This window comes from Coturnix japonica, chromosome 34 (assembly GCF_054131305.1).
Source record: "Coturnix japonica strain WE chromosome 34, WE-NBRP24, whole genome shotgun sequence".
In the NCBI taxonomy this organism is placed as follows: Eukaryota; Metazoa; Chordata; class Aves; order Galliformes; family Phasianidae; genus Coturnix; species Coturnix japonica.
The window spans coordinates 6067352-6082664 of NC_140696.1; the positions used below are offsets into that span (position 1 = coordinate 6067352).

At 43.4% G+C, this 15313-nt stretch overlaps 1 protein-coding gene across 5 annotated transcripts in view; it reads right to left on the minus strand.

Moving 5' to 3' along the window:
* Positions 1 to 15313, minus strand: part of FLI1 (Fli-1 proto-oncogene, ETS transcription factor) — a 73766-nt gene that overhangs the window by 15979 nt on the left and 42474 nt on the right. For all 5 annotated transcript variants that reach the window (XM_015884111.3, XM_032449080.2, XM_015884114.3 and 2 more), the window contains 3 exons: positions 9080 to 9234; positions 6180 to 6383; positions 779 to 847 (listed from right to left, as the gene is read on the minus strand). In XM_015884111.3, the coding sequence (XP_015739597.1) occupies positions 779 to 847; positions 6180 to 6383; positions 9080 to 9234 (428 nt within the window). The remainder of the gene's footprint in view (positions 1 to 778; positions 848 to 6179; positions 6384 to 9079; positions 9235 to 15313) is intronic.

Here is a 15313-nt window from a genome sequence, read left to right on the forward strand (position 1 = left end):
GACTCTGATGCCCTACTTGGCCTTTAGCAAGTCAGCTGGCTGTGACTTACTATCTCATCTAGATAAGGGACGTGTGTCACACTACCCACACCAACCGTCATAATGTCATTGTCCCTGAGAAACCAGGTTTTCATTAAAAGTGGGAAAAAGGAATAGGGCTGTGCCTGCAAAAGAAAGCCCAGAAAAACTGCCTGAAGGATGTTTAAGTGGCTCAAAAGCCTGACAGGGCCCAAAGTATGTCATTAAGGTTAATCTACATGGTTTTCATGAGTAGCTTTAAAACACCTGAGTGACCTTCATTCAGTAATGGAATTTATTGTGACAAGATTTCCCTTCACACAGCAGGGGAGTGAAACTAAATGGTCATTAAGGCCCTTTTCAACTCAGGCCATTCTATGATTCTAAGATCTGATGCCTTCAACTACAAATTTACTCAGAGATAAACACTATATTAGTCCTTGCTTTGTACCTGAGATTTAAAAGTGTTTCACGTAAAGAACAGAAAACACACCATCAGCTCATCAACTCAGTAGTACCCAAGTGTGAAAGTGACAGATAGGAATTTTATGCCACGTTGTCGACCAGAGAAACAGAGATGAGATTTTCAGCATGGGTGGAGCTTCCAAACTGTGAATTATTCCAATTTAAACAGATAGTGTATGCACAGATGACAATGTTTTCATGCCAAGTACATTGTAATAAAAAGGCCTACTTTTAATCCAATCAAAACCATTCCATGAGTACAGGAAGACGGGGTGTTTATATGCAAAAGACTGACCTTCTTTGGTGGCGAGACGTGAGGAAGCTTCTGTGTGGGATGGAGTGTTGTAGGCCAGCAGTGAGCTACCTATAGTGAAAAGAAAAGGAGTTATTGCAGTATGAATGTACTCTGCCAGTGGGAGAACAGTTCAGGTAGGGAACGCTGTAACTGGGACTTAAAAGCCTATTTTTTCAGGCAATTGGACACAATTTCTATGAGAGATACAAAGTTCTTTCACAGTGCTGTCACTGTATGTCACAAATGTTACTGTTTCTACACTCAGGAATGGGGCAAAGCAGTTCGCCTCCTACACACAGCATCTGCAGGTCCTCTGATAAAAAAAGAGGAGGTTGTACAGTGCCCTTATGCAGGTGCTACATGTAGCACAGCAGAGATTCTAGAAATGCCTGTGGCACAGATTATATTACAGGGTAAGGAGGAAGCTTTCCTCTTTTTCTAGCTGTGAGAGAGCAAATTCCCATTTGAGGAACATACAGTAGAAGTGAGATGAATTGCACTGTCAGGATCTGAACATTTTTAGAGTGTCACATGCTTGGGTTGTCACATGCTGCACAATCTGATTGGTATTCCAGCATTTGCCATCATTTCTGGAGGGGAGATTTCTTGGTTCCAAGTGGTCTTTCCATCAAGTCCAACCCAAAATAAAAACATCCAAGAGGAGCCCAAAGATGAACTCACTGGAAGGTTTTGTTTTGCACTGTCTGTGGTGCAAATATCCCTTTCTAAGCATCATATTTTGATTCTCCTGCAAACTCCTCTGGAAGTGGAGGAAGAGGCTCTGTGAGCTCTTGGAAGCCAGCATGTAATGCACATTTCATGGTTGTCTCGTTAGATGTGTTTACCCTGTATAATCTTCTAGGCTCACTTTTCCTACAGCTCTTTGGAAATGTTTCCACTGCATCAGGCAGTGACGCTCTTAGTAAGAGCCCTGCTTGGTATGGAGCAATGCTGGAGCCGGGCAGCAATCCTGCAGTGGGTGAGTGTGGGTGAGAAGCACTCCTAGAGACTTGTTCTGCTCTTCTCACCTAAATAACCTGTGTAAGTCCCAGCTAAGGTTCTTCATACTCTTGGTCCTAGGTAGTGCATAGCAAACTACAGGTCTCTATATATGATACACTGCCCTAGATTCATTTGCAGGACTCAGAATACCTCTTTTCCAGGTATGCTAATACTACGTGAATAAGATCTTGTGACTAAGCCACGCAGACCCCAGTTCCTCTAATCCACATGATCCCAAATAACATTGACCTCACTTGCCCCTCAACAGCATTCACAGTGTGTCTTACTTTCCTCGGAGAGTGGAGGATTAGGCAGTTCCCTGCCAGAAGTAACAGCCATTGCAGATGTTGGACCTTATTAGTCCTGTGGATTCCTTTTCTTGCCCAAATGCAAACAAAGCCAAAGATGTGCACAAGAGAGAAAGTACACAGAGGTAGAAGGCACTGCAAAACAGGGATGTTCAAAGTGGGAGAACAAAGCCTACTCATACAGAGTGGTGGATGGATGCTACCAAATGCTTCAAGTCAGGGGGTGTTTTGAAAGACCAGGGTGGATAACATGGTAGACTAGGAGGGAAAGAGTTCAGAAGTATACCTTGAATGTGAAGGTTAAAGATAGCTAAAGTGAATGGTGTAAGTACTTAGAGGTTGACTGCTGCTGGAGGAATTGCAACAGCTTTGTCCACAGCATTGTCACGTTTTCATCAGATGTTCTTTCTGGTGGGAAGCTGCTGCCCACCACTCTCCTCTTTTAAGGTTATTTGAAAGAGATCTTAAATGCGACAACCAGCCTGGCTTGCCCCGGCCAGACAGGGAAGTGCTGGGGAATTCAGAAACAGCTTTCTATGACTAAATAGGCTGCAAATGCCTGGTTGTACTGAGGTGGGGGTGGGGTGATGAATAGCGCTGAACAAGCTTGTAGGACCAACCTATAGCTACTTTATGCTAAAAAATGCAGCCCAAGCCACTGGAAAGGGACGGCACCTCCCCCAGTTTAATTGCTAAAAGTTCTCACCTTTGCCCGACAGTCTGAGGTTTCTGGTGGGAACACCACAGAAAAGGAAATGTGTTTCCTATTAAGGGGTTTCAATGAAGGAGGAAAAGGGAGAAAGCCAGAGACACAGATCAAGGCAGAGAGAAGCAGACAGACAGACAGAGGCCAGGCTGCTCCCTCCCTTACTCATTTTTGGGCAAAATTTTGGCTGTGATGAGTTTTCACTTTGCTGTTACTCCCTCTACCCCTCACTGGGTCAGTGACAGCTTAGATAAAATCTGCCCTTTCTGCAGACACTGCTTTAAGTGCAGCGCTGTTCTCCTGTAATTAGTATCAGACACGTTGTCTTATAGTTCTCCTTTCTTTTATTTCTCCTGTGTTCATTAAATAGTAAGATAGAAAAGGAGTAGAAGCAGGGAAGTAGCATTCTTTCTCCATACAGCCTTCCTTTCCACAGGGCAGCTCGTCATCTGAGATTCAGGAACATCCTGGTTTCACATTCCTGAATTCTACTTAAATGGGAAGTGTTTTTTTATCCTGACCTTCTGAAGGCCATGTGGGGGTTCCCTCCTCATCTCCTGGTAGAATCAGGGGTCTGCTGCATTTAACTGTATAGTTTTCTTTGGCATTAATACATGGATCAAAACCACAAAGCAGTTTTCTGCTTCTGCTCCTAGCCACTGTCTCATTCTTTCCCCTTCATGCTCTTTTTATTTGTACACACCACACAAACTGACCCCCCATAACTGGAGAGGAAAAGGACAGGAGGTGACAGTTTCAGTTTCTTTTGATGTTCATCCCAAGCATAGCATGAAGACATTCTAATCCCCCTGAAGGTACTGCAATGTGAGTTTAATTCTCATCTATGTGAAATAGCTCACCCAAACCTTCTATCTCCAGAACTAAGATGGAGTTTTTGTTGAGGTCTTGCAGATGTTACCAGTTAATTTTTTCAACCCAAGATGACTCACTTCATCACGCTTTTACCCTGGCCTACAGTGTAAATGAGGAAGCTCATTTTCAGTGGGTCTCTGTCAAATGAACAGGCTCAGAAAGTTTGGATCGGTTTCGTTTTTGGAAAACAAACACCAAAGCTGTGGGTTCTTTTGTCATCACAAATACAGCCTGAGATCCTGACAGGTACAAACGCCTTTCAAAAAGAGGCTGTGCAGATGTAGTGTAGCTGACAGACCCCTGATTTCACAAAGTTCTCCCTCGTTTTCTTGCCATCACACCTTCTCCACCCTACGCAGTTACTTAGCTAGATTCCTCTGGAACAAACAGCCTTACAAGAGAAGAAAATACAAGAAAAAAAGCCCATCTCCCCATGGCACTGAGCTCAGAGGCTCGGCACTAAACATCCGCTGGAAATCAGTCTGGAAAAACAATAAGCTCCTTTCGAAGGCGTTACTCCGTGAGGGAGTTAACCAGCAATCCAGAAACCAGACTGTCATTAGGCAGCACTAGCAACAGCTGCATGGAAAGGAATGCTCTTCAGAGACTGCCTGACCTCCACTCAGACAGGAGCTTGCTTTAATAAGGACAGCATTTGTGTGACGTCTTACAACAGCCCAAGGGGCTGAACAGCAAGAAATCTATAATCATAAAAGCTAGGGATGGTCTGGGATTGAATTCTGCTCTTGTATCCATCCCGGTAAAAATAAAGTAACTCATTTGTCTGAATCCAGCAAAGTTCCTGGGGTTTTACACTAGCTTAATAGCATGGAAATCATTATAGACATTCCCTTAGCAGAACATTATATTTTTATGATTATTATTCGGATGTATTACAGCAGCAGTTGCATGTTCCAGCTGTGGTAGGACTCCATCATGCTGGGACTTGATAAGTAAGAGGTACAGTCCCCATTCTGCAGATTTGCCATATTAATAGACTGGACGTGAAGATGACTGAGGAGAAAGTACTGCTAGCTCTGTTTTAGGGAAAGTAGAATGGATGTGCAGAAAAACTCAGGCAAAGATTCAGCTTCAGGCTTTAAGATCTTCAGATTTATGCCATGAGAACAAGGATACAACTCCTCTAATACTGACGTCGCCAACATCCCAGGTGATTGCTATCACTGAATACACTCTCTGGAGCTAAAGAAACCAAATAATTCAATTATTTGGTCAGCCTTTTCAAATTCCACACCTTCATTTGATTCAGAAACCATACAAATCTTACTTTGTCTCTTTCTGTGCATTCTCAAGTCTTATCAATCAGACAATTCAAAGTAAGGGTCTCACTTCAGTATTTATCTTGTGGGAATTTAAAAACATTTCCGGTTCCAAAGTGTCTGCTTTGCCCAGCCGAAGTCAGTGGGTTTGTTCAGAGCGATGCTGCCTTCACAAAGCAGCCTTAAGATTTCCCATAGGAATGTGTAATTCTGAATGCAAACCTTAGTTAGAAAGCTATTTGCCTCTGCAGCAATCCTGAAGTGTTCCGTGAACTGGAAGCTTTTTGCTGATGAAATGGGATGAAATTTAGATGGGAATTTTTTTTTATTTTTTTTTTTAATTGTGAAGTCACAAGGGACAAAAACTGCTCAGATCCAACATTATTTGTTGTGAATCATTTTGTTGGCTCAGCTTGTCAAGCAAAATAAAGGTGGCGCTTACAGAGGCACCCGTCTGTGATCTGACTCCTGTCCCACTGTCATCTGGGAGAGACCAGTGATGAAGAGCTTGAAGAAAACACCCTAAATAGATGCTGTCTCAGAGCTTTACTGAAATGGCCAGATGGAGAGATCTTCAGCTGCCTTTACATCACAATTTGATTTCCCAGTGGAGAAAACACGATTTTTATTTTCTCTGCCAGCCCTCCCACCTTGCTTTATGACACTTCCCTTTGATTTTTCAGTCCTCAAATAACTAAGCCCTATGAAAACTGCCGCTTGAGAAAATACTGGAGCATTAGCTCAGTTCTCTGGTCTCTTCATAACACAATTATCTTCGGCACATCTTTGTGAAGAAAGGGAATGTTTCCACTCTGTAGATGAAGAGAAGACTTCCAGAAACCACACAAGTTACAGAATAACTTGCTGGTGACACATCAGCTCATGTTTGGTTTAATCTCCTAAGCAAACATATGAGTTTTTATCATATAGCCACAGATGTTCTTATTATCAGTAAGATTATCTAATCTTAAGAGTTCTGCTCAGTTTTTCACCTCCCTGATAACTTGTAGCTCCACTAACTCCACCTAGGTTATAATAAGCTTTCCAAGCCAATTTTTATTCCTCTCTTCCTTGTTTGCTTATTCCGCTTGACTTTCTCTATTCTTTTTTCCCTTTCCTTGTAGGTATCTGACAGATAAGTCAGTGTAAGAAGAGCACTAGAACTTCAATGCTCACGTGTAGCTTTATCAGCATGTCACACCGGGGCTGGGATGAGTCAGGGCAGTACTTACTTTCCCTGAGGTAACTGAGGTGAGACAACAGAACTTCTGTGTTGTAGAGGGAGGTGGTTCGGAGGAAGTCATCCTTGTTCATTTTGCAGAGCTCTTTGCCATCCATATTCTGGAAGAAGGTGGTGTCAATCTCCATTAATCCATACTCCTTTATGGCCCATTCCAGCCACTGGCGCACGTGTTCCTGGGTCCATAGGGTGGGATCTGGCAGAAAAGCACAAAGGAGGGTAATGTTATATGGGAGCCTCAAGCCCCCAGCACTTAGTGTAAGCCAGTCAAAGCATTAACAATTGTTTCTACAACCAAATGGATTTAATGTATTGATATCAGTGCATTTTGCCAGGATGAGCAAGCATGGTGCTGTAAGAAGGGCACAAGTCCCACAGACTGACCACACTGGCTCCATGGCAGGGTAAGTTCACTTGATGGTTTTCCACCTGCCTTAATCTTATACATATTGCTTGGGAACAGTCTTAGTGGAATTTGACTCTGGTCTTTCTGTTTCTGGAAAAAAGTGTTCCAAAAGCAAGTTTGTCCCTTTGAAAGTCCCTGCTCGTCACAGCTTCAGTTCTGCAATACTATCTAATTACATCAGTGCCATTTAAGTCACAACATCCTTTGCAAGTACGTTGCAAAGTCTCAACAGATGGCATTTTAAAGTCTGAAGATAGTGGTATTTCTGGTCAGCAATGAGACTCTTAAAAAAAAGATTATTGCTTAAACAGAACAGCTTTCCATGCATCTGTGAGTCACATTTGTTCACCCCGCTGACAAGAACACAGTTCCACCTCCGCTAGCCCTGTAAAACCAACACAGCTATTGGATGGCAATGTGGATTTCATACTGCCTCATGCATCATTATCAACTGTCAGCAAAGCTCCAGCTGTGGAATCTTTATTGCTGGCGATGACGTAAGAGAGAGATTGAACCCGGCTGGAGTTTCAGACCCCATGGTGATGGTTTGCTGCATCAGTAGTTAAAAAAAGAAATTATCCTTTGAATTTTGAAAGGAGCAGTAGATCAGAAAGTCCTACCACAAGTTTGTGCCATGATACCACTTTTACAGAGTCATTTTCAGAGCATATCAACAATTTCAGATGTTTCCTGTGCTGTTTCTCCCCATGTATGCCATTTGAAAACCTAAGCCACAAATTCATGTTCCATTGCAGCTGGGGAGGATTGTGAAATCAAGCCCAAATTTTGGAGAAGTTTGATCTGGTCATCAAAGCTGGTACCTTCCTCTACGGTAAAGGCCAAATGCCTCAGGTCCCAAGGTAGTAGAGAAAAATGGGTCAGGAATATGTAGGCATCACACAGTTGGCAACTTAAGCTTCATAAAGAGGCAAGAAGAGTCTGCCACACTTCAGTGGCAGAAAAATGCCTTGGTCCCAGGCTGTGAGCTATGTGTGCTTGCGCCGGTGAGGGATGATGGTCATGACTGCCTTCCAAAGTCTGGTCAATCACTGCTATTTCACAAGCACCTCAAGATTTTGATTTGTGGATTCTCACAAGGGGGAAAAAAAACCTTTTTACATTTTCCTTCACTTAAGAGAATTTTTGCCCTTCCACCAAGGCAACTAACAGTCAGTTCCCACATTTCAACAGTACTAAACTTTGGGTCACATTATGTCTTTTTTCCAAAGGCAAGGATAGCATGGTAGAGAGCAGGCTAAAAGTTCCATCTTGAACAGCTTTATCATCCCTCATAATGCCTTCCATGGTACCAGCTGAAGCCCCTCTGGGCAATGCTGGTGCTGAAAGCATCTGATCCTGACACCAGTTACGTTAGCCAGCCTGCCTAAGCAGATCCTAACCAGGGCTTAAACGGTACTTTGAGACTTGCTGTCAATCTTTTATTGGCTTCCCTTCACTACATTCAGTTCAAGCTTTTTCTTTTCATCCTAAATGGCAAACAAATGCTTGGGAATTGTCATCTGTTTGTGGTGAAGCCACGATCAGAAAACAGAGCTAAATTCCACGAGTACATTACTTTCTGCCAGCAATTGAACTGCTTGAATCAGACACAATGATTCTGTGATTCTACAACCCTTGACGCACCATATGAAAGGCCAGACCCTGCCCATGAAATCTGGAAGTTCTGGGATGTAAATCAGGCCATGGCTTGATTCGCAATATTTCCCTTGCTGTAAAATTCCCCAGCTAACTTGTTTATATCTATGCTATTCATAAACTTTATGGGGGAAGGACTCCCTCTTCTTTCAGGTTCAGACTTCACAGGTTGCCTGCTACAGCAGCTCTCATCCTTGACTATCCAAATGCATTTAATGTATGCTGCCAATTTCAGACAGCAGATGTGGGTGTCAAATACAAACAGAGCTGGACAGGAATGTTCTCCTGTACTGGTTTTTGGAAGGTTAATGTCGTTTCTGAAAATACAACTTTTCCAGTTTTCTATTAACAACAAAAGAATGAAAACATAATAGCTCACTTTGAATCAACATGACATGACAGCGCATCTGGATCCTGTAGAGCGCCACGGGAGATATAATTGTGGTGCACTTTGGGCCTATTCTTGCTTGTATACTGCACCATGCATATCCCTAAAAACACTACAGGTTCTGCTCCAGCACACTGCAAGATGTGGATTTGGTTCAGCACACCAAAACAACACTTCATTCCCAGGGGGATAATAAGTAAATAAATAAACAAATAAAAGGAAAAAAGTAGCACTAATAACCCACTTCTCATTGTGATTCCAGGTAAAATGTGCACCAGGACACAGGAAATCTGACAGCTGTAAACTCTGACTTTTTTTTCCTTATTTTTTACACAGTTTGTAAGCAAGAGAATTCCTCAAAGAATAAACCAGCCTTATCTGTTCAGATGGGTATTTAACAGCCCAAAGTGATATCACCCGAAGAGTTTGATGGTGGTGGTACCTGCTGGGACAATGACTCTCCTCTCATTGGTGGTCATGTTGGGAGGAGGACCGTTCTTCTCATCCATGTAGGTGCTGTAACTCATTGGGTTGGATTCTGTGCCTGCTCCGACGAGCTTGCTGCATTTGTTCACACTACAGTCTACAGGGGACTCCCTGAAATGTGAAAGGAAACAGATGACTTGTCATTATTATGCACCTTTCATCCCTGCTGTAGCAGAAGGAGATTTGAATTACAGAAATGGCAAGTATCCTGGAAGGGAAAAGCGAGGGGTGTTTCTGTAGATGTGGGAGAGGCATAAATGTCAGAAGGTGCTCTGTGAATCACAAGCCTCACGGAAGGGATCTTTGATAAGGAAATGAGTGCAAGAAAGAGTGACTTTCAGACAAAGGCAATGGCAGCTGTAAGATCACATGTAAATCCTCTGATATACCAAAGTTCATGAACAAGATAAAACCAAGTGTATATAAGTGACTACTACACAGGTCCTAGTTCTAGCCATTCCTTGCACTCTCCCTGCATTTTAGCAGTCCTCCAGCTACAGATCTATACCCCTAGGAGCCCTTGTTGGACTGTTTGCTCTGGTACTGTGTTAAAAACAGCCCTGCACACTGTGTTTCTGCTAGAGGTGAGCATATGAATCAACAAACAACAGGCTTCACCTCGTGACCTAAGGCTTTGCTGCAGAGCAAATCCAAAATACAGAAACACCCCCCTCCATTTTCTTAAGAAGGGATGCAAAATACCCATCCCAAAATGACAGGGTAGTGGCAGGAGAATACTACAATGTGATGTCTAAAGAGTCGTGTTTATGTGCAGCTGAATGTAACCGATCTTGTCTGCTCTCAGCAGCTGAACAGTCCCAGGCTTGTCTCCTGCTTGGATAGGAAATCTAGAAATCTTAGGTGCCTTAGGCATGAGTCAAGGGCTTCAGACCACAGAAACCGTGTGTCAAAAAGGCTCTGGCCTCAGTTTCACTTCTGAGGTGATGGAGTGTCAAGGAGGGAACATTCAGCAACTCAGGTGGTACTGCACTAAGGCTGGGACTTCACACAGAACCTTGGCAAGCAACAGGCTTTCTCTGTCCTACTTTGGGAGAATTATGGCCTACAAGCCACAGATAGGGAGCACAGACTTTGTTTTTCTCCAGCTGCAGTTGTAACTCACGCTTTTAGCTCTAGAGGTCACTTAAAAGGCCAGTCTGCAGCCAACCACATGCACCCAGAACATCCCAGCCCTAAAGAATGTACCAGGGAAGGACAGGACTATTGCCCTCACCTTTACAAGAGTGTCTTAGTGTGCAAGCTCTACACAAAGCAAGCACAGAGCCTGTATCCAGTGCAGCTCAGCTCGCTGCTTTCATTGCACCGCCGTCCTTCCTCCCTGCCAGGAGGAAAATGGCTTGGGAGGAAACCATTTGCTGAAGGGTAAGAACTATGACAGTGCACCAAATCCCACCCTCTGAGTTCAGTTGGCAAGACTTCCAAGTTTGGACACTAAACAAATTTGTTTCTTAATCTGGATGACGGGGGGGCTGGGGGAAGAAATTACTGAAATTCAGTTATCATGGCTGGGAGATAAATGCTCCACCGAGATATTCTAAGGCAGATGGTAATTTTTTCCTCATGTCTTGCTGAGGGAATGTTGCTTCAAAATGGAAATAAGATGTATAACTTACACATGTTCGAATTTAAGGCTTTACTATTTCGCCTACTGTTTTTCCAGGCAGGGAACCAAAATCCGCCTTCAGAGAGGGAAACTGCTGAAGGTTTAATGTCCCCGTGGCAGTCAGAGGAGAGTCTGAGCAACTGCAGGGACACCGGGGTTTTCACAGGGAATGCAATCATTCCTAACTTTCTGCTGAAATTCCCTGTGTCAGGTGTTAAATGCTGCCTGTACTGGCAGAGAAAAAGCCCTGAAGCAGTACAAAGACTCTTATTCTTTCCAGAGGTACGGGCTGTCCTGAGAAGACTCTGCGAGCATCGCTGCCATGTGCTAACAGTGCTGGCACAGCTCCCTGCTGCCTGCCATCCTTCCAGGGGGCTCACGCTCCCCAGAAATAGCCCCTTTGGTTTACATATGCAATATTTACACTAGGATGGTTCCGTATATCATACCCATACAAAGCGACAGGATACATCCAGTCTGTCAGATAAGTACATCTTCCAGAAGGCTTAGCAGTGTAGGAGTGCACATGTTTTCTGGTGGCACCAAATGACACACATGAACAGACTGCAGGGACTTGGGCTGTCTCCTCTCTCTCTGCTGCATATTGTGCACATTCACACGACCAACAGCAAAGGAGCAAAAATAACACCAGCACTGTAAGTCCTCAGCAGTTCTGTGATCATTTTTCACTTTACAGATGCTGCCATCTCTCTTGGCTTGGCAGCTGGGGCCCTGCGGATCCTTTGCTTGCTCTGTATGTCTCAGCAGCCAAAACCAGACAACTACCCAAGGCTGAGAGCTCAAAAGAAGTTGTAAGGACTGAGGGGTCCGTGCACCTTCAGGCTGTGTCTGTGTGGATGTACAGATGCCTCCTTGCCTTTAGAACAAGTTTTCAGGATGGCTGGGTCAGTCAGCAGTGGCCCAGCAGAGGGTATGTGTAACTGTGGGCAGTACAAAGAAGAATTCAGCATGGGAATAACTACAGTATCAAATGAGAACAGGCAGCCGTGAGCCATGAATAGGGTATTCATTGGAATACACTCCTTTCTTACTTCACGCATTACTCACAAGCAGACTTAGATTTATAGAAAAATTTCCTCATTATTTGAAATGGTTTGTGAGATTTCAGATGCCTGATTAATCCTCAACTATTCACAGATTATCCCTACTCCAGGCTTTCAAGTGGCTACACATGCTGTAGTTGCTCAAGTTTGGAGCAGAAAATGTCGTAATCTACTAATGTGAAGGAATATAGGCCGCTTTCACTAAATCTCTTAAGTGCATTCACTGTGGCAGTGACAGAGTCCAAGGAATATGAAGCAGTTCTTATTCCCACTGTCAGCCCAAAGACTCTTCATTTCAGCAGCTCCAGTAGCAGTCTCTGGGGATGCCAAGAGCTTGGTGTTTTGGGAAAGCGTGTGCTAGACTGGCCAAAACGGACAAGCAGCCAGCCTGGCATTGACTAATAACTGCTCTGTACTGCTTCAGTTTGTGTTCCAGATACTTGGAAATAAAGCAATGACTGTCCCAGGGCCTCTGTCTAGGAATCACCTTTGGCTTTCATTTGAAGGAGCAAAATAAGGGGTTTCAGTGATTTCTGAAATTGACTCAGCTTGATCAACAGGACATTTTCTTCTTCTCTCTATCCTTTTATTCCTATCCTTCCATTCCTCCCCTCTTCATATCTTTTATTTTCTCTTAATTAAGCATGCAACTTATGCATGTAAGTCCTCATTTGGTCATCTCAACTTCAAATACGAAATTATATTTTATTTTTGGTCAGTGAAGGAAGTAGGAACGGATACATCATGATTCTGCTTCTGATTCCTCTTACAGGCATGGAACAGAGCTCTCAGGGCAGAAGCAAAGTTCCTTGAACCTCAGCTTTAACACTGCCTCATATTTACATACCCAAAGTAAAGAATGCCTGCAGAGGAAGCTCATATTGGAAGAGAGGCTCTATAAGCCTGCAGAAAGAAGAGAAGGCTGTACAAAGAATGGAAAAAAGATGTATGATTTGCAAAACTCAAGATGTGTGGGGAAAATGCAGAGACTTGTGCAGATCTAACGTGTCTGTATTTACAACTCACAGGTACAACACAAGCAGAAGGTATTTGCACAGTCTGCTGCTCTGGCTGGGGACTAGAACAGCATCACGAATCCCACTAGAGGGCTCACATGCTATTTACAGGGCAGTTTTATTCCTACAGACATCACTGATAGCCTTTGTTTTGCTTTGAGAAAATTATAGTGGCATAAAAATGTTCTGAGATCCCTGAACCTTAACAATATTTTAATATTCTGAAGCAAGAGAGCGCACTGAAAGCAATTTCAAAGCACTGAATACAGCATTTTAGCTTGACAAAATTCATAACATCAGATGCAATTACACAGGGGAGTTCATCTGCATCCACACAGGCATCCAGAACATTTGAATATTATTTTGTATGGGCAGATCATACACATTTTGTAACATCTGACAAAACGCAGACATGCAGTGGCTTAGTGAACGCAGTCAGAATTTGTAACGTCTGTTGTTTGCTTCACTCTTTGCTTTCATATTGAAAAAGCAACCAAAAGCCCCAACAGCAACATAGGTGTGGTACATTTGGTGCTGTCAGTGCACATCGTAGAAGACAGAGCTTTCCTCTGGTGGGCTATAAACTAAATGAACAGAAGATACAACTCCAGCAGACAGCAAAGAAGACATGCCATACTTCCAGTCCCTGAAACAATATAAAGAGAAATGAATGGCTACACAACACCTTTTGTAAGCAGAAGGAAAAGTTGGGCCTCTCTTTCTCCTGCACAACAGGTCAGTGCTAGCAGTACATGGCTGGACACCAACCACTGCCAAACACAACCACAGCGCTGGGCTTTGGGCTGAGTAAGGAACTGTTCAAGGAGAGGACAGACTGATGGTAGTTCTGCATCCTCCAAACTCACAGTATTTCTGCCCATGAATCTTGAAATAATGCACTAAGAAAAAGAAGAAAAGCTGGACGCTGCCCCTTACCATCAGCCAGCTCTCTCCACTGTCAGGTTTCCTGCAGCTCTATCACTCCCTAGAGTACACAAACCATTCTCTCAACAAGGAGAAAATGCTTGTGCTTCAAGTACAGGTGAAACACAATAAAGGCTACTCTCTCTAATGAGGCAGCTGGAACTCGGCTAGAGACTGTATTTGAAAAACAAGGGACAGAAAAACAGGGAGAGAGAGGAGGGGTGAGAGGCTTTGTTATTCAGAGCACTGTTTGAGTTAATCGGCATTGAGATCAGTATTTGCTGCTCAGATGGTGTGTCAGTTTTGCCAGGCAGCTGATGGGCAGAGGAACAAGCGACTGGTGCAGCCTGACCTGAAACAATGAACTGTGATGGACGCGAGAGGAAAGGGCAAACTTTGAGTCATGAATAGTGGGAGAGGATGGATACATCAGATGAATGTTCTCATTGCTTGGATTGGTTGGAGCTCCTGTGCTAACAAGGTACCAAAAGGCAAGGATGGAAGTTATTTCAGTGCTGACTTCTGACATGCAAAACAGTCCTTTCTTTTTTCCTAACAGGTTGGGAAGTTGTTACCCCCTTCTTAGAGTGACTGAGGACACTGAATTTCTGCCTAAAAATCTTGTAGGTTCAAGTAAATCCATAAAAAAGGATTTCCTTTTTGCCCAGAATAAACACACTTCTGGAGAGACTTTCTCTAGGGGTATCAGAGCACTTACAGTTGCTAATGAATCAGTCTGTCAAAGCACTATTATTTCCCTTTTTTTCTGAACAGAAGAGGAAATTGCAGCACAAAGACCACTATGGAAGGGCAGCCCAATACATCTGACTGATTCTATGATTCTGTAACTGCTAAGTATATAATACTTATATATATACTATAACAAGGAAAATGTTACATAGACTTCTGTACATACACGAATACACCAACATGCAAATCTATGCAGAGTAGGCTTTTGCAAGCTTTGGGAAACAGAAATATTCACTGCTCAGCAAATGTGACAGGACTACTTCCTTGCTAGGCCCTCCAAAATCTGTTAGAGCGAGACAGCAGCAGAATAAAGGGAGGAAATCCTCTGTGAGAGTTGGTCTGCTACTGTTGGTGCGAGTAACTGATGCAGTCCTATAAAGGGTTTCCTCCCATCATCGTGGGATTGTGCTGCCTGTGCCACATGTGGGACTGATTCTGCCACCTCTGTTATCATGACTGGTTCAGCTCCATACAGGATGGAGAGGTCAGGATCCATCCCAATTCCTGTTCACTCCAGGGATGGATTTTTTCAGGAAAAAAAAAAAAGAAAAAAAGCCCATTTTCCTACATTTCAGCTTGTAATCTGAGCAAAAATCCCAGTAGTTCTTCCAAGGTCCAGATGTGACACCAAGGGACAGGATCAAATTCAATCCACAGATGATCGCCATCAAACACCAACTGACATATAAACCTTTATCTCATAGTAAAATCAGCGTCTGTGTACTGATGAGGAAAAACAACACGCTGCTGCTTGAAGCTTTTAACACCATCATCTCACTACAGAAGTTTGAAACTGTGAGGCTGCTTTCTGT